Here is a 25,838-nt window from a genome sequence, read left to right as displayed (position 1 = left end):
GTAATTGAAATGTTTTGGGTGATTCATAGATCAAACACCTGTTGTGAACTTTCCCTTAAAGCTCCTTGCTAGAGAACAGCAAGTTGTGCAAAAAGTACTGAAACATTGAACAGTTGGACATGTGCATTCAAAAGTTTAGAGAAGGTCACATTACGTTGACCTGTAAAGGTTAGAGTGCATTTTAGGTTCATCCTGAAAGTTCAACCAAAAGCCAAATATCTCTAACTTTTTGTGAGTAGTGTATGAAAATCAGAGCCATACAGGAAAGACTGTCCTCCTGTCTACAAAGGATGGAAAAAAGTCTGGACTAGTGATCAGAATGTGATCGCAAGCCCATAATGAAAGGGTTTGAAATGTATGGAAACAGCCGAGATGGGATAAGGCAATATACACAGCTAGAATATTGTTGATGAGTAAGGCTACTTTCACACCTGCGTTAGGTGCGGATCCGTCTGGTATCTGCAAACGCTTGTATCCATTCAGAACGGATACGTTTGCATTACCATGAACAAAAAATAAATAAATATATATATATATATATATATATATATATATTATTTTAGTTTTTTTGTTCATGATAATGCAAACGGATCCATTTTGACTTACATTGAAAGTCAATGGGAGCCGGATCCGTTTTCAATTGCACCATATTGTGTCAGTGAAAACGGATCCATCCCCATTGACTTACATTGTAAGTCAGGACGGATCAGTTTGGCTCCGCATCGTAAGGGGGACATCAAAACGCTGCAAGCAGTGTTTTGGTGTCCTCCTCCAGAGCGGAGTGCAGGCGGAATGGAGCCAAACTGATGCATTCTGAACGGATCCTTATCCATTCAGAATGCATTGGGGCTAAACTGACCCGTTTTGGGCCACTTGTGAGAGCCCTGAAATGGATCTCACAAGCGGACCCAGAAACGCCAGTGTGAAAGTAGCCTTAGCCAGAGTGCTCTTTAAAACAATATTTAAAATCCCTAACATGTTTTATTCCTTGTACTGTATTAGGCTAGGTCCATGTTGGGGATTGGGTAAAATGAAATGTATGTATTATTATTTTTAATTATTATTGTTTTAAGACATAAAGCATACCTATCTCCTTTATGCAGAAGTTCAAACCCTTCATTGATCTTCAGAAATGGTAATCTGTGTGTTATCAGCCCATCAAAGTTAAACTTCTTATTCAGATATTCAGACACAAGTTTTGGTATATCATCCTTAGGCTTAAAACCTGTCCCAACAAACAGAAGTTATTATTAATTATAATATTTCTTCTACATTTCTGATTTGATGTTGTATTAATATGAGAAAGAGATTATAGTAATTAAAGGAAAATTAAAAAAGAACATGGATCGCACATCCAAACACTATGCATTGATCTATTGCTTTTCAGAATCATTTTGAGGCCTTTGTATATTTTTTTATTAAAATGCATAAGCCCACTCTTGTGATTGGGTCCCTACTCTAATTTGGTGTGGTGCCACATGGTGGCCACTGCCGCTGGAACACAGCACCCTCAGGCGGTGAGACCCAGCATTTCAAAAGCACTCCTGCTGTCGGGATAAGCCCCCTTGGCACTGGACAAAGTTCACACATTGTGCTGCCTGGCTGTGTGAGAGAAGTGATGAAAGCCTGGGAATCAGACCCCTACACAGCCAGCAGCAGTGTGTGTGTGACCACATCATGCTGCCCCAGCTGCTGTGGAATGCTGGATGTGCCTGATCATCAGGGAAACAGTTAAGTATTTCAGTTTTTTCTTTTTACTTTATTAATGGAGCTGAAGGTGGCATAAACAACAGTGAGGATGGCAAAAGGTGGGCATTACTACAGTGAAGTGACAACTACTGTAACTAATTGTTATGGCTAGGTCTTACAGAGTCAGCACAGCGTCCCCTGCTGTGGATATAACAGGGGCAGTTGCCATCTCTTTCTTATGTGAATATTCTTTTTGCTCTTTATAGGGTATGATACCGGGGGTCATTTAAAAAGACAGCCTTTTTACACCGATCATTATTCCCCTTTTGCTTTGCTGGAGGATTAGCCTAATTTATTAATTAGGCATACCTCCGGCAGTCCATGCGTCTAGAGTAAAAACTACTTGACCCCCTGGATTAGGTCCTTTTTTATGTCTGTTTTCCAGTATAAAAGATAGTAAATGTGTCAACGCTGGAGTCTAGGCCTGCCTCACACCAGGGGCGGACTGGGCCGGGGGGCAGGGGGGCAATCCGGCCGGCCGGCCGGCCGGCCGTCCGTGCCGGAATAAACAGCCGCTTTATGTCAGGGACGCTTTACGGCTGCCAGGGACGAGACGGGGAGCAGGGGAGCAGTGCGCCGGAGCGGCGCAGGCAGCGCGATGACGTCATCGGCGTGATGACGTCATCGCGCCACCTGCGCCGGTCCTGCGGCCTAACTGCCGTAAAGTGATTGCATCTCTGTGCTGGCTGGAGGCGGGAGTCCAGAGAAGCAGGGAGGTAAGTATTTCTGACTGACTTTTTTTTTTTTTTTCTTTATTTCTGTCCCTATCTGGCTACTACTGGGCTGGCACTTTATGAGGGGGGTGGGGGGCAGGGGGCACAATCTGGCTAGTGGTGGCTACTCCTGGCACATTATAGGAGTAGCCACCACTAGCCAGATTGTGCCCCCTGCCCCCCACCCCCCTCATAAAGTGCCAGCCCAGTAGTCTACTGGGCTGGCACTTTATGAGGGGGGTGGGGGGCAGGGGGGCACGGGGGCACAATCTGGCTAGTGGTGGCTACTCCTGGCACATTATAGGCCCCCCCACCTAATCTGGCTACTACTGGGCTGGCACTTTATGAGGGGGGTGGGGGGCATGGGGGCACAATCTGGCTAGTGGTGGCTACTCCTGGAACATTATAGGCCCCCCCCCCTAATCTGGCTACTACTGGGCTGGCACTTTATGAGGGGGGTGGGGGGCATGGGGGCACAATCTGGCTAGTGGTGGCTACTCCTGGCACATTATAGCCCCCCCCCCCCAATCTGGCTACTACTGGGCTGGCACTTTATGAGGGGGGTGGGGGGCAGGGGGGCACAATCTGGTTAGTGGCTACTCCTGGCACATTATAGGGGGGCCCTATGTGGCTACTGGCAGATTATAGGGGGGCTAATGGCTACTGGCACATTATAGGGGGGGCTATGGCTACTTGCACATTATATGGGGGGCTATGGCTACTGGCAGATTATAGGGGGGGCTATGGCTACTGGCAGATTATAGGGGGGGCTATGGCTACTGGCAGATTATAGGGGGGCTATGGCTACTGGCAGATTATAGGGGGGCTATGGCTACTGGCAGATTATAGGGGACCTATGGCTACTGGCACATTATGGGGGGGCATATGGCTACTGGCACATTATAGGGGGGCCCTATGTGGCTACTGGCACATTATGGGGGGCCTATGGCTACTGGCAGATTATAGGGGGGGGCTATGGCTACTTGCACATTATATGGGGGGCTATGGCTACTGGCACATTATATGGGAGGCCTATGGCTACTGGCAGATTATAGGGGGGCCTATGGCTACTGGCAGATTATAGGGGGGCTATGGCTACTGGCAGATTATAGGGGGGGCTATGGCTACTGGCAGATTATAGGGGGGGCTATGGCTACTGGCAGATTATAGGGGGGGCTATGGCTACTGGCAGATTATAGGGGGGCCTATGGCTACTGGCAGATTATAGGGGGGCTATGGCTACTGGCAGATTATAGGGGACCTATGGCTACTGGCACATTATGGGGGGGGGGCATATGGCTACAGGCACATTATAGGGGGGCCCTATGTGGCTACTGGCACATTATAGGGGGGCCCTATGTGGCTACTGGCACATTATAGGGGGGCCCTATGTGGCTACTGGCACATTATAGGGGGGCCCTATGTGGCTACTGGCACATTATAGGGGGCCCCTATCTGGCTACTGGCACATTATAGGGGGCACTATGGGGACATTAGCTCAACTGGGGATATTACAAGGGGGTATTTTGTGCACTGTCTATTATAAGGAGAATTATTTCTACTGGGGGGGTGGGGCATTATGGTGGGCTTTATTACTCCCCCATGGTATGACCCCCTAGTAGCAGCCCCAGCCTCTCCCTGCTCTGTGACCCCTCTGCCCCTTCTCCAAATCCTTATTATGAAATCTTTCTCATTAGGATAAAACACAACATCAGCTCCGCCGAGCCCCCGGCCAAAGCGTGGAAGTGGCGTCCGAGATCCCCAAGGGTCAAGTAACTGTAAGTTTTCAAATGAAATATGTTTATGTTATACAGTCATCAAGTGTCATGGGGGGGACACAGAGCAGCGCCCAGCGGGGAGGAGAGAATACACGGATGCACTGTATCAGCCAGAAAATGACACTTTCGGCATTATACCAAAAATGCAATTTTCGGCTGATGTGTTTCGGCGGCCGATATATCGGAGCATGCCTAGTTTATTTTGTTTTACGGTGTTCTTATTTACATGGCTGACGAAAGTGGGGGGGGGGGGGGCTCAGTGGGCCTCTGGGTGTTACTTGCCCCCTGGGCCAAAAGTTGCCAGTCAGCCCCTGCCTCACACCCTCGCCACTCCTAAACAGTTGCAAAAAATGGGCTTGTGACTTAAAACTGGAGTAAAAATATTCATAAAGATATTATTAAAAGTTAAGTTTTAAGCTATTTACCCATAACCGTAAGGGGACTGGGTGGGATTGGTTGAGTACAGTTATTCACTTGGTGGAGTTAGAGGTATGGCTTAGCTTGAAAAAAATTACTGCAGCATGCCACATTGATTTTGTCCCTCTTTCTGATATAAAATTGTGAGGCAAGTATGGAGGGGCATTGCCTTGGTGAATCCTTGCCCCGGGTGCTGCAAACTTGGTGGATCCGGTATGTCCACCATCATTTAGCATGGTAGATACAGTAGAAGTACATATTGATATACACTGTTAACATCACAACAGATGGAACCATACTATGGAAGTAAATGTAACTGTAACATTTTTAATGGATGAAAGTGGTAAAATGGTTAATTTCTCATGATCTTTACAATAAATATAAAATTAACGGGATAGCTATTTACATATTGGTAGTTTTTGGTTTAGTTGACCATACACCAGGGATTTCGGATTTCTGAAAATGCAGATTTAGACTATTTTCTGACAACTGTTGGTGGTGACTTTTGTAACATAAAGCTCATGACAGATGTACATTGATATATGTGAAAAACTTGATCTGATGTTTTAAATATTTTGTCAGTTTCAATTATTTGTGCCACATGACCTGTACCCCATTCATAGAAATGATCTGGTGTATGGCCTGCTTTAGGGTGCTGACACATATTCAGGCTTTTTAATGTAGTTTTTGAAGCCAAAACCAGGAGTGGACTGAAAAAAAAGTGGAGAAGTTGTATCTGTCCTTTATACTTCTCTTTTGTTAGGATTCACATCTGATTTTGGCTTTAAAAAAAATGGCACATAAAAACCTAAACGTATGGCAGCACCCTGAATGTTGTCAATTGGATTGGCAATCAAATTGACACATGCAGTTACCCCACACTATGGCTATGATGGGCAGAAGATCTGCTGTACAATACAAATAAAAATTTTCACCAATGACACATCCTATATATATATACAAGTTATATAGTACATGTGCCCTGGAACTGAATATAATACCTCCAAGAATTGCTCCAGTCAGAACACGTCCAGTTAGAACTAGCATTGGATCAAATGAAATCGTAGCAGTTGAAGGAGCTAAACCTACAATCACAGTTTTTCCATAGCCAAAGTGGGTGGATTTGAGAGCAGATGTCTAATAGAAAACGCAATAAAACACAGGTCAGCATTGAGAAATATATCAATTTGGTTACAGTACAGACAATATTGGTTTTGAGACCCACATTTTCAAAGAGAGATGGACAAAATTTAAATATTTTATAATGATTTTATTAATAGTGTTGAGCGCGAATATTCGAATTACGAATATTTATCTCGAATATCGCAACTTCGAGAATTTGCTAATATTTCGAATATAGTGCTATATATTCGCTATATCGAATATTTGTAATTTTTTAACATCTGAAAACATGATTTCTCTATGCTTCTTGCTTGTGAGCCAATGAGTCATTGGACCACAAGCAACTTAAACAGGGAGGAATCATGTTTTCAGATGTTAGAAAATGACAAATATTCGATATAGCAAATATTCCATATAGTGATAGATATTAGTTTTTTTAGAATATTCTTTTTTTTTTTTCCTTCTTAAGTCATGATTCCCTCCTGATTAAGTTGCTTGTGGGCCAATGACTAATTGGCCCACAATCAAGAAGCAGTGAGGAATCATATTTTCAGATTGAAAAAAATGACAAATATTCTAAAAATGAATATATAGCACTATATTCCAAATAGTGCTATATATTTGTTTTTTAGAATATTCGTCATTTTTTTCCATCTGAAGTCATGATTCCTCCCTGCTTAAATTGCTTGAGGGACAATGACTTCAGATGGAGAAAAATGATGAAAATTTGAAAAAAATGAATATATAGCACTATATTCTATAGTGCTATATATTCGTTTTTGACCCACTTTGCATTACGCGATTTTTACATTGCAGATTTTTCGCAATCGCTAAATAATCTCGAATACGAATATTTGCGAATATGTGATGGATATTCTACCACATATTCGCGAAATATCGCGATTTTGAATATGGGACCTGCCGCTCATCACTAGTAATTAGAATATCCAAATGCTGGGGGCGGAGCTAGCGCCGGAGCCGGATAGCTGTGTGATGTGAAGCTCTGCTGAGAACGATTCCCTCAGAAGCTCTAATCTTCAGCTGTTTATGCCCAAAATGGTCAAGATAGGTGGCCCTAGGCCTGCTGAGGCCCCTGAACCTCCTAAATCGACTTCTCAAGCGGGAGGAATGGAGAAATTTATTTAAAAAGCGGCGCAGACTTATGCAAGCAGAGAATCCAAGATGGCGCCGGAGCCTCCGCGCACACCGAGAAGCAAACAGCAAGCTGAATGCACTGCTGAGAAGGTGAGAGACGGCTCCCCTGAGGCAGACACGCTTGCACTCTCCCGGTCCTTCTTAAAGAGAGAGCTGTCTGAAGCATTAGAACCGCTCAAGACCGACCTCAATTCCATTAAAGAGGACATGAGGCACATAGGGAGAAGGGTGGAGGCGCTTGAAGAAGCTAACGTTGCCCTTACCTCACACCAAGCGGTGGTCTCTGACTACCTAGGGGCCCACCAGAAACATCTCAATGCCCTCTATTTACAACTTGAGGATCAAGAAAACAGAAGCAGGAGAAACAACCTCCACTTCAGAGGAATATCTGAATCAGTGGGCACGGAGGAGATTTCTGAGACGGTGACACAAATATGTCTGCAGCTCCTGGGGCCTGACTCAACACATGAAGTTCTTATTGAACGAGCCCACAGGGCATTGCGCCCCAAGCCTCAATCCACAGAACCTCCCAGAGACATAATTTGCAAGTTCTTGCACTTCCCTGCTAAAGAGGCAATCTTGAATGGAGCCAGAAACGCCCCTCAATTGACATGGGATGACCACCCGATCTCCATATTTCAGGACTTAGCCCAATCCACACTTAAAAAGCGTAAATCCCTGAAGCCGCTTACAGATCTATTGAGGAACATGAAAATCATGTACAGGTGGTTGTTCCCATTTGGACTGTCCTTTTTTCACGATGGTCGCAGAGTATCCATTCAATCCTATGCAGATTTGGATAAAGCGTACGACATCCTGCAAATTCCGACGCTCCCTATTGAGAACTGGGACTTAGTGAGAGATATCTCTGGATTACCAACTCTGACTTCGGATGGCCCGTGGGAGACCCCTCGCACTCAAAGGTCTCAAAAGATTAGAAGAAAACGCCAATCATCGTCCTCAAAGAGACTGACACTCTCAGACGACTGATGCATACTATGTGATTTCTCCCAATCTCCATTTGGGAAAAGGTCATATTGTTTGGTTTCCACATAGTCACTCTCTTGACAGTTATTTTTGCCTCCTAGTTCTAGTATAATGTTGATAGGATCTTATCACTAATTACTTCTACCACTTACTTTTGCTTAGAAGTGTCGCAATGCTCCCCCTATCTTTAAGATATTGTTTGGGCGGACACTGATGCTTAAACTTTTCTCCTTAATGAGGGATCGTCATGGTTGCACTCTAGTGAGAGTAATGCAATTCCCCCCTTGCCACTGACTTCAGTTGGTTATCATAGCTTAGTACCAGCCTGGTGCTATTGTTGGTTCTGTTTATGTTTTTCCTTTTATTTTGTTAACTTTTTTTTGTCCCCCGATAGGTCTCAAGAACACTCTAAATTGTATGCTTCATTTGCATCCACTGATCTGCGAAAACCTCTGCCTTTACTGGAATCAGCGCTTACCTCGAGGCGGCATCCTCCCCCCACTCTGGTTGGTTGATATCACACATTTTTCACCTACATTTTTAGCTTCATCCACTACTTACATCTCTTATGACCATGTCTGATTTAAGAGTGGTGACTTATAATGTCAAGGATTTGAGATCCCCATCTAAGAGGTGCCAAATCCTATCCCAATTAAACAGAGAGAGATGTTCTGTAGTCTTCCTGCAGGAAACTCACTTTAAACATGGAAATTACCCAAATATTTCCTTCTCTAAATTTCCTACCTGGCACCACTGTGGGGCTGGGGGTGCCGCCTCGAGAGGAGTTAGTATTGGCTTCCACAGAAGCCTACCCTTTCAATACAATTCACATGTTCAAGACCCTGAAGGCAGGTTCCTAATACTTAAAGGCGTGATAGGCTGTTCACTCTATACCCTTGTGAATGTATACGCTCCTAATACGGAACAGATAGATTGGCTAACTAAATTAATTACACTAGTAGAAGCCCATAAAGAAGGCATCCTAATTGTGGCCGGAGATTTTAATTTAGCCCTCAACCCGCTATTGGACACTACCTCCAAAAAATCGTCCGTCTCCCAAAAAGCCCTTAGTTTTCTTCAGACTAAACTTCTCGAGCTAGGGGTCACAGACATATGGCGTTGTCTCAACCCACAGGGACTAGACTACTCCTTCTACTCCCCCTCTAACAGATCCTATAGTAGGATTGACTACATCCTTATTTCTAAGGAACACCTACAGCTATGCTCGCTTGCTAGGATCGGTGATATAACACTGTCTGACCATTCTCCTATCTTCTGTGACATACACCCTCCTATTAGATCGCATAAGAGATCCAACTGGAGATTTAACGAATCCTTGTTAGGAAATGAGAAGCATGTTGCCAGTATCTCCACCTACCTTGAGGAATACTTTTCAGTCAACAATACTGGTGATATCTCCCCCCAAACACTTTGGGATGCCCATAAGACCTTTATAAGAGGCAGGCTGATTAGCCTCTGCTCCTTTCTTAAAAAGCAGTCTGATAAAAAACTTTCCACTCTATTGTCTAAAATACACACCCTGGAAAAAACACATAAGCAATCGCTGATGGCCCTACACCTCTCAGAACTTACCTCCTTAAGGACTGAATTAAAAAATCTACTTAATGAAAAGTCCGCTAAGTACTATTTATCCGCACAGCAGAAAGTCTTTGCCCATGGAAATAAGGCTTCTAAATTTGCGATGCAAAGGATTAAGCAGAGGAAGACCTCTCGCTATATTCAAAGCATTAGATCCTCACAGGATACCTTATTATTTAAATCTAGTGAAATTGCTGACCAGTTCAGGAAGTTCTATGAGTCTTTATACACTCACCTAAAGAATTATTAGGAACACCTCTTCTATTTCTCATTAATGCGATTATCTAGTCAACCAATCACATGGCAGTTGCTTCAATGCATGTAGGGTTGTGGTCCTGGTCAAGACAAACTCCTGAACTCCAAACTGAATGTCAGAATGGTAAAGAAAGGTGATTTAAGCAATTTTGAGCTTGGCATGGTTGTTGGTGCCAGACGGGCTGGTCTGAGTATTTCACAATATGCTCAGTTACTGGGATTTTCACGCACAACCATTTCTAGGGTTTACAAAGAATGGTGTGTAAAGGGAAAAACATCCAGTATGCGGCAGTCCTGTGGGCGAAAATGCCTTGTTGATGCTAGAGGTCAGAGGAGAATGGGCCAAATGATTCAAGCTGATAGAAGAGCAACGTTGACTGAAATAACCACTCGTTACAACCGAGGTATGCAGCAAAGCATTTGTGAAGCCACAACACGCACAACCTTGAGGCGGATGGGCTACAACAGCAGAAGACCCCACCGGGTACCACTCATCTCCACCACAAATAGGAAAAAGAGGCTATAATTTGCACGAGCTCGCCAAAATTGGACTGTTGAAGACTGGAAAAATCTTGCCTGGTCTGATGAGTCTCGATTTCTGTTGAGACATTCAAATGGTAGAGTCCAAATTTGGCATAAACAGAATGAGAACATGTATCCATCATGCCTTGTTACCACTGTGCAGGCTGGTGGTGGTGGTGTAATGGTGTGGGGGATGTTTTCTGGGCACACTTTAGGCCCCTTAGTGCCAACTGGCCATCATTTAAATGCCACGGGCTACCTGAGCATTGTTTATGACCATGTCCATCCCTTCATGACCACCATGTACCCATGCTCTGATGGCTACTTCCAGCAGGATAATGCACCATGTCAGAAAGCTTGAATCATTTCAAATTGGTTTCTTGAACATGACAATGAGTTCACTGTACTAAAATGGCCCCCACAGTCACCAGATCTCAACCCAATAGAGCATCTTTGGGATGTGGTGGAACGGGAGCTTCGTGCCCTGGATGTGCATCTCTCAAATCTCCATCAACTGCAAGATGCTATCCTATCAATATGGGCCAACATTTCTAAAGAATGCTATCAGCACCTTGTTGAATCAATGCCACGTAGAATTAAGGCAGTTCTGAAGGCAAAAGGGGGTCCAACACCGTATTACTATGGTGTTCCTAATAATTCTTTAGGTGAGTGTATAATCTCCCCCCCTCTGCTCTCCCGGATCCCTTACTGAGTAGAACCTGTAACATCAATGTCTTCTTAGCCTCTCTTAAACTGCCATCGCTATCTATGTCCCAAAAGGAAGCCCTATCTGCACCCTTTACTATTTCAGAATTACTAGCTGCTATCAAGTCGACCCCCAAAGGTAAATGCCCAGGCCCAGATGGGCTTTCCATAACTTATTATTCGACGTTTAAAGACACTCTCCTCCCCTTCTTGCTCCCAATCTATAACCTGGCCTTAGACAAACACCCACTTTCAGCTGACATGACAAAAGCCACCATTACAGTTATCCCTAAACAGGGCAAAGACCCTACTTCCTGTTCAAATTATTGCCCTATTTCCCTGTTAAATGTGGACCTTAATTTACTTTCCAAAGTCTTGGCCACTAGACTGCAGAACCTTCTACCCCAGTTGATTCATTCAGACCAGGTGGGTTTTGTGAGGGGAAGAGAAGGAAAAGACAACACCACCAAGGTTTTAAATACACTGTACTATGCCTCTCGTAAATCCACTCCCCTAGTTTTGCTCGGCACAGACGCCGAAAAAGCATTTGATAGAGTGGATTGGACATACATCTCTTTAACTTTATCCAAATTTCAAATACCGGTACCATTTATCGATGCTATCTTTTCCATGTACACCCACTCTTCGGCGTCTGTGTCGGTAAACGATACCCTTTCACCTAGCTTTCCCATTAGAAATGGGACAAGACAGGGCTGCCCACTTTCCCCTCTTATTTTCGTCCTAGTGATGGAGACGTTACTTCAGTCTTTTAGGCAGAATTCTGATATTAAAGGTCTGCAGGTTGGTGGCCATGATTTCAAATTGGCTGCGTTTGCAGACGACCTATTAATTATTACTACCAACCCCCAGATATCCATACCTGTAATTTTATCTAGTCTTAACCACTTCGGTGCCCTGTCTAACTTCAAAGTGAATGCAACCAAATCCCAGATAATCCACACAGGCCTCTCCCCACAAAGTGTCCTTTCACTACAAAAGAATTCCCCTTTCAATTGGCAGACTCTGCAGTTGACTTACCTGGGAGTGAAATTATCCCCAAATCTGGGAGACCTATTCAATATTAACTACAAGCCTCTCTTATCTGCATTGATAACCCAAATGGATTCCCTAAACTTTCCCTACCTGTCCTGGTTTGGGAGAAAAAACATCCTTATGTCACTGGTAATACCTAGACTCACATACTTGATGCAAGTGCTTCCCATCGAAATCCCCAAATCCTACTTCTCCTCTCTTAATAAACACATCCGTAAATTTATCTGGCAAGGCAAAAAACCACGTATTTCTTTTGAGACCCTAACTAAATTGAGACCAAACGGAGGAATAGGGCTTCCTGACCCAGAGACATATATGAAAGCCATTCAGCTAGCCAGGGTTGTAGACTGGATTAGAAACCCTCCTCACAAACAGTGGTTGGTTTTGGAGAATGCTTTCCTACCCTCTCCTATCAGGGCCCTCGTTCTGGCCGACAGACCCCCTCCAGCCCCCAGCTCTATACGAAATCCCTTGATTCGGAATACTTTAAAGGTCTGGAGGTGGTTCTCGACCAACTTGGGGGCTCTGACTCTCCTTTCTCCTTACATCTCTATAAAAGATGTAGTGGCCCTAGCTCCCAAAGACCTAAGAGATAGCTGCCACCCTTCCCTTGCAAACCTAGGGCTTGAGGTTTCAAATCTACTCAAAGAAGATGGAGGTATCCTTTCGGATCACGAAATATGTGACCTTTTTAAGGTTGCTATTAAGAACCCCTTTTTATTAAGTTTTATTAGAAAGGAATCGCTCCTTATTGCAAAAAAAGCCTCACCGACCCAGGACCTCCGGTGGTTCGACAAGATGATTGAGGCTTCTTTATACCCCTCTAAGTCCATATCGAATATATATAGGCAGCTCAAATCTCCCCCCTCTTCCGTCAAACCAGCTGCGATTGGGCTCTGGGAAAGCGACTTACAGCGAAAATTCACTTCTTCGGAGATATCCAGTATATTGATCGCTCCGCACAAGATTTCTAGGTGTATTCTTATCCAAGAAAATAGCTATAAAATCTTGATGCGCTGGTACAAAACACCAGACAAGACTTGTCTCTACAACCCCAATCATACTGACACTTGCTGGAGGTGTGGTAAAGAAAAAGGTTCTTACTTTCATATTTGGTGGTCCTGCGACCTAATTAAACCTTGGTGGTCCAACATTGTTAATCTCTGCAACCAGATTTGCCAGACCTCTTTCCCCTGCACCCCGGAGGTTGCGCTGCTTGGCCTGGGTCTGGGAGGATCTAAGTCTCGCAAATCTACCCTATTTTAATTTATGATAGTCACTGCTAGACTGTTGATCCCTAAATTTTGGCTATCTGCAGACAATCCTAGTCAAGATCACTGGATAAATAGACTCGACCAGATATATAGACTAGAGGAAATCTCCCATTGGGAACAGCGGACCAGACATATCTTTCTTCAGATCTGGACCCCATGGAGGGTATATAGGAAGTTTGCTTAATTACCATGGGTTGACCTTTGCTCTATTAATTCCAATTGGGTAAGCGATCTACATACTCACATGACCTGAGCAGCCTGTCTTATAGAGGTTCGCAGGTCATTGTCTTCCGTTATTGAGATTTTCGCATGAGAGTACGCTTAACTTTAATCCACGACGCTTGCATAGAGATGTATCTTTATTGTTGTTCTACCTATCCCGTAGAGACCTGATTGGTCCCTTTTCTTATCTTATGTATACTTTTGTTTTCATTTCTATGTTTATTTTTATTTGATTTTGGTTCACATTTATGTCTTCTGTTGTTTTATTGTATTGTTTCTATTTTTATAGAGATTGTGCTATCTAGACACCCGGTCTAGTATTGTGGACTTCTTATGATCATTTGTACAATCTCATCAAACGTGATAACGCATATATATGTGTATATGTGTACTATGAAAAACAATAAAAATTGTTAATATAAAAGAAAAAGAATATCCAAATGCTTTTGTCATTAATGTACCATGACTCCAGTGTTTCCAATGACCTCAAAGGCATAGTCTACTCCGTCCTCAGTCATCTCTGTCAGCACTTCATCGATGGGACGGTCATAATCTTTAGGGTTGATAAAATCAGTGGCTCCAAACTCTTTGGCTTTTGCAAATTTGTCACTGTTTATATCAATGGCTATAATCCTGGAAGCTCCAGCTGCTTTACATCCAATAATCACTGACAAACCCACTCCTCCCAGACCAAATACTGCACAGGTAGATCCGGGTTTAACCTGCAATAAATAAAAAAAACTGTAGAACGGCTGCTGTAACTATTGGTATAAGGAGAGAACTCTATACATCACCATCACTTAAATTTCTCTTCACTTTTAGCTGTCTCAGAAAATGGCTAAATATGCAATACTTAGAAATAAATAAAATAAATAAAAACCTGATAATTAAATAACTGGGCTAAAACAGCTTAGCCGGGAGTAGACAGTGTTGGCACTTCAGCCACATTTCCCATGTGTGTCAGAAGTGATCAAGTCTATTGTGAGCTAATGCAAACATGTCTTCACACCAACAATTGTTGACTTCTCTAATAATTTTTGAATCGAAGGAACGCTCTCATGTTTCCAACAAAATTTTATTTTTAGTCTAGTGGTAAATAAATTGTGGGCAACTATTGTTGAAATGAAAAGTCATTGAGACCATAGAGAGCAAAGACAACACAAGTGTAGAACAAATTGGGGAGGCACATAGGTGGGATATAAGGCCAAAAACCTTCTTCCAAAGGTCTTGGACTAATTGACAAGATCACCATAAATGTAAATTAAAACCCTCTTGAGAATGGCATTTTCAGCACTCAATGGAAATATCAGGGAGAAATCTATTTAGGTACACTGGTGTATAATACCAATGGCAAAATATCTTTCTGGTATTCTCTAAGTGGCCAATGTTTTTAGAAAGTTTAGAAGTAATGGTAAAGGATTCAAGCCATTGGTCAGGAGATATGGAAGTTTGGAGATCCTTCTGCCAGAGATCCTTCAAGTGATCAAGAGGATCTTCAGGTGGTCCCTTCAACAGTTGATAGCCTCTGGATATACCCTTGTTGGCCGAGGTGTTTTAGCAGATCCATTCCCCCAATATAGGCTTTATAGTATTTGAGATGGGCAATTTGGGTGATTGTAGTAAGTGGTGAAGCTGTAGAAATTAATAAAAATCTCTTCTTGGGATATTATATTTATCTCTGAGATAGGTGAAGGTGACAAAGCTATTGTCTACCCACAGGTGGGCAATTTTGGTAAGGCCAGTGATTTTCCAAGTTGAAAGTGACAGGTAAGTGAAAGAGTGGTTTAGTGTTAGCTGGAATGGAGTTCCAAGTATGAAAAACCGCTTTAAGAGTTACCAATGAGGTATGGATTTTGGCTAGGGATGAGCGAACTCGAACTGTATAGTTCGGGTTCGTACCGAATTTTGGGGTGTCCGTGACACGGACCCGAACCCGGACATTTTCGTAAAAGTCCGGGTTCGGGTTCGGTGTTCGTCGCTTTCTTGGCGCTTTTGTGACGCTTTCTTGGCGCTTTTTGAAAGGCTGCAAAGCAGCCAATCAACAAGCGTCATACTACTTGCCCCAAGAGGCCATCACAGCCATGCCTACTATTGGCATGGCTGTGATTGGCCAGAGCACCATGTGACCCAGCCTCTATTTAAGCTGGAGTCACATAGCGCCGCCCGTCACTCTGCTCTGATTAGCGTAGGGAGAGGTTGCGGCTGCGACAGTAGGGCGAGATTAGGCAGATTAACTCCTCCAAAGGACTTGATTAACTGATCGATCTGCAGCTGTGGATCATTGAGCTGCTGATCCTCAATTGCTCACTGTTTTTAGGCTGCCCAGACCGTTTGTCAGTCACATTTTTCTGGGGTGATCGGCGGCCATTTTGTGTCTTGTGGTGCGCCAGCACAAGCTGCGACAAAATGCATTTAACCCTCAATGGTGTGGTTGTTTTTTGGCTAAAGCCTACATCAGGGTGAAGCTGTCACACCAAGTGCATTTAACCAGCAATAGTCTGTTCATTTTTTGGCCATATACAAAATCAGGGGCAAGCTGCGCCTGTCACCAAGTGCATTTAACCCTCAATGGTGTGGTTGTTTTTTGGCTAAAGCCTACATCAGGGTGAAGCTGTCACACCAAGTGCATTTAACCAGCAATAGTCTGTTCATTTTTTGGCCATATACTAAATCAGGGGCAAGCTGCGCCTGTCACCAAGTGCATTTAACCCTCAATGGTGTGGTTGTTTTTTGGCTAAAGCCTACATCAGGGTGAAGCTGTCACACCAAGTGCATTTAACGAGCAATAGTCTGTTTATTTTTTGGCCATATACTACATCAGGGGCAAGCTGCGCCCGTCACCAAGTGCATTTAACCCTCAGTAGTGTGGTTGGTCAAGCTGTGACACCAAGTGCATTTAACCAGCAATAGTCTGTTCATTTTTTGGCCATATACTACATCAGGGGCAAGCTGCGCCCGTCACCAAGTGCATTTAACCAGCAATAGTGTGGTTATTTTTTGGCCATATCCCAGTCTAATTCTGTCACTAAATCCATACCGGTCACCCAGCGCCTAAATACTAGGCCTCAAATTTATATCCCGCTAAATCTCTCGTTACCAGCTGTCCTGTTGTAGCTGGGAAAGTTATTTAGTGTCCGTCAAAGCACATTTTTTGTTCTGGGTTGAAATACAATTCCCAATTTAGCAATTTCATAATTTAGTGGTTTCTGCTATATCAGAGCTATTTGAAATCTATCCCTAAAAGGGTAGATCATATTGAAGGTGCACATAGGGTCATTCAGAATAACTTCACACACACCCGCTACTGTGTATTTCCAAGTCTAATTCTGTCACTAAACCCATACCTGTCACCCAGCGCCTAAATACTAGGCCTCAAATTTATATCCTGCTAAATCTCTCGTTACCGCTGTCCTGTTGTAGCTGGGAAAGTTATTTAGTGTCCGTCAAAGCACATTTTTTGTTCTGGGTTGAAATACAATTCCCAATTTAGCAATTTCATAATTTAGTGGTTTCTGCTATATCAGAGCTATTTGAAATCTATCCCTAAAAGGGTAGATCATATTGAAGGTGCACATAGGGTCATTCAGAATAACTTCACACACACCCGCTACTGTGTATTTCCAAGTCTAATTCTGTCACTAAACCCATACCTGTCACCCAGCGCCTAAATACTAGGCCTCAAATTTATATCCCGCTAAATCTCTCGTTACCGCTGTCCTGTTGTAGCTGGGAAAGTTATTTAGTGTCCGTCAAAGCACATTTTTTGTTCTGGGTTGAAGTACAATTCCCAATTTAGCAATTTCATAATTTAGTGGTTTCTGCTATATCAGAGCTATTTGAAATCTATCCCTAAAAGGGTATATAATATTCAAGGTGCACATTGGGTCATTCAGAATAACTTCACACACCCGCTACTGTGTATTTCCAAGTCTAATTCTGTCACTAAACCCATACCTGTCACCCAGCGCCTAAATACTAGGCCTCAAATTTATATCCTGCTAAATCTCTCGTTACCGCTGTCCTGTTGTAGCTGGGAAAGTTATTTAGTGTCCGTCAAAGCACATTTTTTGTTCTGGGTTGAAATACAATTCCCAATTTAGCAATTTCATAATTTAGTGGTTTCTGCTATATCAGAGCTATTTGAAATCTATCCCTAAAAGGGTAGATCATATTGAAGGTGCACATAGGGTCATTCAGAATAACTTCACACACACCCGCTACTGTGTATTTCCAAGTCTAATTCTGTCACTAAACCCATACCTGTCACCCAGCGCCTAAATACTAGGCCTCAAATTTATATCCCGCTAAATCTCTCGTTACCGCTGTCCTGTTGTAGCTGGGAAAGTTATTTAGTGTCCGTCAAAGCACATTTTTTGTTCTGGGTTGAAGTACAATTCCCAATTTAGCAATTTCATAATTTAGTGGTTTCTGCTATATCAGAGCTATTTGAAATCTATCCCTAAAAGGGTATATAATATTCAAGGTGCACATTGGGTCATTCAGAATAACTTCACACACACCCGCTACTGTGTATTTCCAAGTCTAATTCTGTCACTAAACCCATACCTGTCACCCAGCGCCTAAATACTAGGCCTCAAATTTATATCCCGCTAAATCTCTCGTTACCGCTGTCCTGTTGTAGCTGGGAAAGTTATTTAGTGTCCGTCAAAGCACATTTTTTGTTCTGGGTTGAAGTACAATTCCCAATTTAGCAATTTCATAATTTAGTGGTTTCTGCTATATCAGAGCTATTTGAAATCTATCCCTAAAAGGGTATATAATATTCAAGGTGCACATTGGGTCATTCAGAATAACTTCACACACACCCGCTACTGTGTATTTCCAAGTCTAATTCTGTCACTAAACCCATACCTGTCACCCAGCGCCTAAATACTAGGCCTCAAATTTATATCCTGCTAAATCTCTCGTTACCGCTGTCCTGTTGTAGCTGGGAAAGTTATTTAGTGTCCGTCAAAGCACATTTTTTGTTCTGGGTTGAAATACAATTCCCAATTTAGCAATTTCATAATTTAGTGGTTTCTGCTATATCAGAGCTATTTGAAATCTATCCCTAAAAGGGTAGATCATATTGAAGGTGCACATAGGGTCATTCAGAATAACTTCACACACACCCGCTACTGTGTATTTCCAAGTCTAATTCTGTCACTAAACCCATACCTGTCACCCAGCGCCTAAATACTAGGCCTCAAATTTATATCCTGCTAAATCTCTCGTTAGTGCTGTAGCTGGGCGAGTTATTTAGTGTCCGTAACCATTATATTGCGAGGCTACCCATAGTTGAATGAACCTCTCCTCTGCCTGTGTGCTAGGCCTAAATATATGCCAATGGACTGTTGCAGTGGTGGGTGACGTGAAGCCTCATTCTCTGCTATGACATGCAGACTGATTCTCTGCTGTCATGAAGCCAGATTGTCTGTTACGGGACCTCTCTGCTCTGCCTGTGTGCTAGGCCTAAATATATGCCAATGGACTGTTGCAGTGGTGGGTGACGTGAAGCCTCATTCTCTGCTATGACATGCAGACTGATTCTCTGCTGTCATGAAGCCAGATTGTCTGTTACGGGACCTCTCTGCTCTGCCTGTGTGCTAGGCCTAAATATATGCCAATGGACTGTTGCAGTGGTGGGTGACGTGAAGCCTCATTCTCTGCTATGACATGCAGACTAATTCTCTGCTGACATGAAGCCAGATTGTCTGTTACGGGACCTCTCTCCTCTGCCTGTGTGTGTGCTGGGCCTAAATATATGCCAATGGACTGTTGCAGTGGTGGGTGACGTGAAGCCTCATTCTCTGCTATGATATGAAGACTGATTCTCTGCTGACATGAAGCCAGATTGTCTGTTACGGGACCTCTCTCCTCTGCCTGTGTGCTAGGCCTAAATATATGCCAATGGACTGTTGCAGTGGTGGCTGACGTGAAGCCTCATTCTCTGCTATGACATGCAGACTAATTCTCTGCTGACATGAAGCCAGATTCTCTGTTACGGGACCTCTCTCCTCTGCCTGTGTGTGTGCTGGGCCTAAATATATGCCAATGGACTGTTGCAGTGGTGGCTGACGTGAAGCCTCATTCTCTGCTATGACATGCAGACTAATTCTCTGCTGACATGAAGACAGATTCTCTGTTACGGGACCTCTCTCCTCTGCCTGTGTGTGTGCTGGGCCTAAATATATGCCAATGGACTGTTGCAGTGGTGGCTGACGTGAAGCCTCATTCTCTGCTATGACATGCAGACTAATTCTCTGCTGACATGAAGCCAGATTGTCTGTTACGGGACCTCTCTCCTCTGCCTGTGTGCTAGGCCTAAATATATGCCAATGGACTGTTGCAGTGGTGGGTGACGTGAAGCCTCATTCTCTGCTATGACATGCAGACTGATTCTCTGCTGACATGAAGCCAGATTCTCTGTTACGGGACCTCTCTCCTCTGCCTGTGTGTGTGCTGGGCCTAAATATATGCCAATGGACTGTTGCAGTGGTGGCTGACGTGAAGCCTCATTCTCTGCTATGACATGCAGACTAATTCTCTGCTGACATGAAGCCAGATTGTCTGTTACGGGACCTCTCTCCTCTGCCTGGGTGCTGGGCCTAAATTTATGACAATGGACTGTTGCAGTGGTGGCTGACGTGAAGCCTCATTCTCTGCTATGACATGCAGACTGATTCTCTGCTGACATGAAGCCAGATCCTCTGTTACGGGACCTCTCTCCTCTGCCTGTGTGTGTGCTGGGCCTAAATATATGCCAATGGACTGTTGCAGTGGTGGCTGACGTGAAGCCTCATTCTCTGCTATGACATGCAGACTAATTCTCTGCTGACATGAAGCCAGATTGTCTGTTACGGGACCTCTCTCCTCTGCCTGGGTGCTGGGCCTAAATTTATGACAATGGACTGTTGCAGTGGTGGCTGACGTGAAGCCTGATTCTCTGCTATGACATGCAGACTGATTCTCTGCTGACATGAAGCCAGATCCTCTGTTACGGGACCTCTCTCCTCTGCCTGTGTGTGTGCTGGGCCTAAATATTTGCCAATGGACTGTTGCAGTGGTGGCTGACGTGAAGCCTCATTCTCTGCTATGACATGCAGACTGATTCTCTGCTGACATGAAGCCAGATTCTCTGTTACGGGACCTCTCTCCTCTGCCTGTGTGTGTGCTGGGCCTAAATATATGCCAATGGACTGTTGCAGTGGTGGCTGACGTGAAGCCTCATTCTCTGCTATGACATGCAGACTAATTCTCTGCTGACATGAAGCCAGATTGTCTGTTACGGGACCTCTCTCCTCTGCCTGGGTGCTGGGCCTAAATTTATGACAATGGACTGTTGCAGTGGTGGCTGACGTGAAGCTTCATTCTCTGCTATGACATGCAGACTGATTCTCTGCTGACATGAAGCCAGATCCTCAGTTACGGGACCTCTGTCCTCTGCCTGTGTGTGTGCTGGGCCTAAATATATGCCAATGGACTGTTGCAGTGGTGGCTGACGTGAAGCCTCATTCTCTGCTATGACATGCAGACTGATTCTCTGCTGACATGAAGCCAGATTCTCTGTTACGGGACCTCTCTCCTCTGCCTGTGTGTGTGCTGGGCCTAAATATATGCCAATGGACTGTTGCAGTGGTGGCTGACGTGAAGCCTCATTCTCTGCTATGACATGCAGACTGATTCTCTGCTGACATGAAGCCAGATTCTCTGTTACGGGACCTCTCTCCTCTGCCTGTGTGTGTGCTGGGCCTAAATATATGCCAATGGACTGTTGCAGTGGTGGCTGACGTGAAGCCTCATTCTCTGCTATGACATGCAGACTAATTCTCTGCTGACATGAAGACAGATTCTCTGTTACGGGACCTCCCTCCTCTGCCTGGGTGCTGGGCCTAAATATATGCCAATGGACTGTTGCAGTGGTGGCTGACGTGAAGCCTCATTCTCTGCTATGACATGCAGACTAATTCTCTGCTGACATGAAGACAGATTCTCTGTTACGGGACCTCTCTCCTCTGCCTGGGTGCCGGGGCCTAAATATCTGAGAATGGACTGTTCCAGTGGTGGGTGACGGGAAGCCAGATTCTCTGCTATGGAACCTCTCTCCAATTGATTTTGGTTAATTTTTATTTATTTAATTTTTATTTTAATTCATTTCCCTATCCACATTTGTTTGCAGGGGATTTACCTACATGTTGCTGCCTTTTGCAGCCCTCTAGCTCTTTCCTGGGCTGTTTTACAGCCTTTTTAGTGCCGAAAAGTTCGGGTCCCCATTGACTTCAATGGGGTTCGGGTTCGGGACGAAGTTCGGATCGGGTTCGGATCCCGAACCCGAACATTTCCGGGATGTTCGGCCGAACTTCTCGAACCCGAACATCCAGGTGTTCGCTCAACTCTAATTTTGGCTTAATTTGAACCCACTTTTTTGAGCAATCAATTAAAAGAAGAGCTCTAATTTAATCTAGGATTATGGCTTTATGGTAATGAAATATAGGAGTATTCAATCCTCCTTGTTTTGGATGTAACATAAGAATAGAAGCTTTGATTCTGGGATTTTTTCTTCCCCACAAGAAGTAGGTTAATATGGATTGCAATTTATCAATATAGGGTTTAGGTATACATAAAGTATATATAATTTTTTTTGTAAAATAGCCATCTTAATGGCTGCTTGTCTGCCTCGCCACAAAAAGTTTTGCAGTTTCAAGGAGGATAAGCTTTGTTTAATGGAGTTTAATAGGGGGTGGGGGGGGGTGACATTATGCTGAAATAAACGTGAAGTTGGGTAGGTGAGGTTGATACCGAGATAGGGTAGAGAGGTTTAGGCTATAGAGAATCCAAATGAGTTTGTAATATGAGTCATGGTGGATCTAAGAAAACCTAAATTGAGGATTTGGAATTTGGATATGTTGACTTTGTAATAAGAGTTCTCACTGAATAGTGTGATAATATTGCATATAGCAGGAATGTGGGCTTGGAAGTGATAATTACATAATCTGCAAATAATCCTATGTGATGTTCACTAGGGCCAGTTTTAATTCCAATTATTGAAGTGGAGGATGTGATGCAAAGGGTTCCATTATCAAGCCAAAGAATAATGGGGATAAAGTGCATCCTTGGTGTGTTCTATTAGAAATGGGGAATGGAATGAAAGAAACCCAGAAGGATAAACAAAGGCTGTAGGAGAGGTGCTATGCTATGATAGCTGTCAAAAAAGATGTAGAAATGCCAAATTTTTAGAGGGAAGCTCTAATATAGTCCCAATGCACCCTGTCGAACGCCTTCTCTGCATCCAATGAAAGGAGCAGAGAAGGCATCCAAGTGACCTGGACAGTATTTATCACGTCAATAACCCTTTTTGTTTCATCAGAAGATTTATCAAAACCAATCTGGTAATAGTTGATAATAGTTGGAAGACTGTTGACTAATCTTGAAGCTAATATTTTAGAGTAAATCTTTAGGTCAGTATTGAGTAGTGATATTGGTGTGAAGTTTGAAGCCCGGTCTAGTGATTTTCCAGGCTTAGGAATGATTATAATCAAAGCTTGTAACATGTCGGGGGAATATATTCTGAGTGGATTATATGATTAAAGGTTCTATATAGGTAAGGAGATAGGATACAGGCATATTGTTTTAGAATATTCAATGGAAAGGCCATTAGGGCCTGGGGTTTTGTATGGTTTCAAAGAAGAGATAGCTTGTAATATTTCATTAGTAGAAATGTATTTGTTTAGAGAAGCCAATTGTTTTTCATTTATGTTGGGTAGAGAAATTAAATCTAGAAATGAGTTGATATGAGAGACTTTTGGATGTGGACCAGGAGTCTAGGCGTTAAGGTTGTTTAATTCTAAGGTTGCATAATTGTATAATTTTGCAAACTCTTCCGATATTAGTTTAGGATTAAGAAAATATGTTGATCATAAAGGAACAGGATTCTTGATTTAACCCTATTCACTTGGTTATAGTAATTGGCTTTAGTTCTGTGGAGATGGAAATCATAGTTATATTGAAGGTGAAGGAATAGTTGAGGTAGTCACCTGAAATGGTTTTCACTTCACATGTGTGCCCTGTCAGGTTTAATAAGTGGGATTTCTTTCCTTATAAATGGGGTTGGGACCATCAGTTGTGTTGTGGAGAAGTCAGGTGGATACACAGCTGATAGTCCTACTGAATAGACTGTTAGAATTTGTATTATGGCAAGAAAAAAGCAGCTAAGTAAAGAAAAACCAGTGGCCATCATTACTTTAAGAAATAAAGGTCAGTCAGTCCGAAAAATTGGGAAAACTTTGAAAGTGTCCCCAAGTGCAGTCACAAAAACCATCAAGCGCTACAAAGAAACTGGCTCACATGCGGACTGCCCCAGGAAAGGAAGACCAAGAGTCACCTCTGCTGCAGAGGATAAGTTCATCCGAGTCACCAGCCTCAGAAATCGCAGGTTAACAGCAGCTCAGATTAGAGACCAGGTCAATGCCACACAGAGTTCTAGCAGCAGACACATCTCTAGAACAACTGTTAAGAGGAGACTGTGTGAATCAGGCCTTCATGGTAGAATATCTGCTAGGAAACCACTGCTAAGGACAGGCAACAAGCAGAAGAGACTTGTTTGGGCTAAAGAACACAATGAATGGACATTAGACGAGTGGAAATCTGTGCTTTGGTTTGATGAGTCCAAATTTTAGATCTTTGGTTCCAACCACCGTGTCTTTGTGCGACGCAGAAAAGGTGAACGGATGGACTCTACATGCCTGGTTCCCACCGTGAAGCGAGGAGGAGGAGGTGTGATGGTGTGGGGGTGGTTTGCTGGTGACACTGTTGGGGATTTATTCAAAATTGAAGGCATACTGAACCAGCATGGCTACCACAGCATCTTGCAGCGGCATGCTATTCCATCCGGTTTGCATTTAGTTGGACCATCATTTATTTTTCAACAGGACAATGACCCCAAACACACCTCCAGGCTATGTAAGGGCTATTTGACAATGAAGGAGAGTGATGGGGTGCTGCGCCAGATTACCTGGCCTCCACAGTCACTTTACCTGAACCCAATCGAGATGGTTTGGGGTGAGCTGGACCGCAGAGTGAAGGCAAAAGGGCCAACAGTGCTAAGCATCTCTGGGAACTCCTTCAAGACTGTTGGAAGACCATTTCAGGTGACTACCTCTTGAAGCTCATCAAGAGAATGCCAAGAGTGTGCAAAGCAGTAATCAAAGCAAAAGGTGGCTACGTTGAATAACCTAGAATATGACATATTTTCAGTTCTTTCACACCTTTTTGTTATGTATATAATTCCACATGTGTTAATTCGTAGTTTTGATGCCTTTAGTGTGAATCTACAATTTTCATAGTCATGAAAATAAATAAAACTCTTTGAATGAGAAGGTGTGTCCAAACTTTTGGTCTGTACTGTATCTGATTTGAATTGGTGCATATAAATTGACTATAGTATAAAGCGCATTGTTCATGGAACTTACTATTATTATAAATCTGCCTTTATCATCAGATATTTGCTTGTGTAGTTGAAAGGCAATAGATACAGTGGTCCCTCAAGTTGGTTCCGGGATAAACAATGTATGTTGCTTTTCCAGGGTCATGCATAGTACATCCAAATTTGGGATTTTGTACTAACCCATAATTACTTTGTGTTCAATGTTCAATTCTACCACCAGCTCAGAGCCACCGCAATGGGTAGTCCATGCGCACCGCACCGACCCACGCAAATTTGTTCCTGGGCTGGTGGGAAGATACCGTTGTCTTTTCTGAGACCATGACACACTGGACCAAATTTATCACCTTTTGGTCCAGGTTTATAGATGATAGTCTGTTATTTTGGTCTGGAACACCAGAGGATTTTAAACTGCAGGAACTGAACACAAATCATATAGAGTTATACTTTACGTATGAACTCCATTGTGATATTATAACGTTCTTGGATATACAAATCCAGAGGGGAGAGATTAATGCCTTAAAAAACACATTATTTTGTTAAAAAAACATCAACAACAGCCTTCTCAGGTGGAATAGCGTCCACCCTAGACCATTGAGAAGGGGCATCCCAAAAGGACAATTTCTGAGGGTCCGCAGAAATTGTTAGGACCACATGGATTTCACTAAGCAGGCCTCACTATTATTTCATCGTTTCAAACAGAGGGAATACCCAGACTCATGTCTGTATGAGGCCTGGAGTAATGCCAAATCCATAGATAGGTCCACATTACTCCAGTCGGAGGGGAAAAAAGGCTCACGAGAAGTGATCAGAATTATCGGCACAGATGACACAGAATCCCAACAAG

The 25,838-nt window shown here is 43.4% G+C and overlaps 1 protein-coding gene across 2 annotated transcripts in view; it reads right to left on the bottom strand.

The window, feature by feature from the left end:
* The window catches only part of LOC122924634 (alcohol dehydrogenase 1-like), a 159,113-nt gene that overhangs the window by 12,253 nt on the left and 121,022 nt on the right, over nt 1-25,838 (bottom strand). The window contains exons 6-8 of one of the 2 annotated variants that reach the window (XM_044275925.1): nt 14,013-14,273; nt 5,659-5,794; nt 1,087-1,225 (exon numbers count right to left, since the gene is read on the bottom strand). In XM_044275925.1, coding sequence (XP_044131860.1) covers nt 1,087-1,225; nt 5,659-5,794; nt 14,013-14,273 — 536 coding nt within the window. The remainder of the gene's footprint in view (nt 1-1,086; nt 1,226-5,658; nt 5,795-14,012; nt 14,274-25,838) is intronic. The other variant, XM_044275934.1, reaches the window with a different exon arrangement.

The sequence above is a fragment of the Bufo gargarizans genome, chromosome 1 (assembly GCF_014858855.1).
Source record: "Bufo gargarizans isolate SCDJY-AF-19 chromosome 1, ASM1485885v1, whole genome shotgun sequence".
NCBI lineage: Eukaryota > Metazoa > Chordata > Amphibia > Anura > Bufonidae > Bufo > Bufo gargarizans.
Note: the sequence above shows the minus strand (reverse complement) of the source record. Positions and strands in the feature narration are given on the sequence as shown.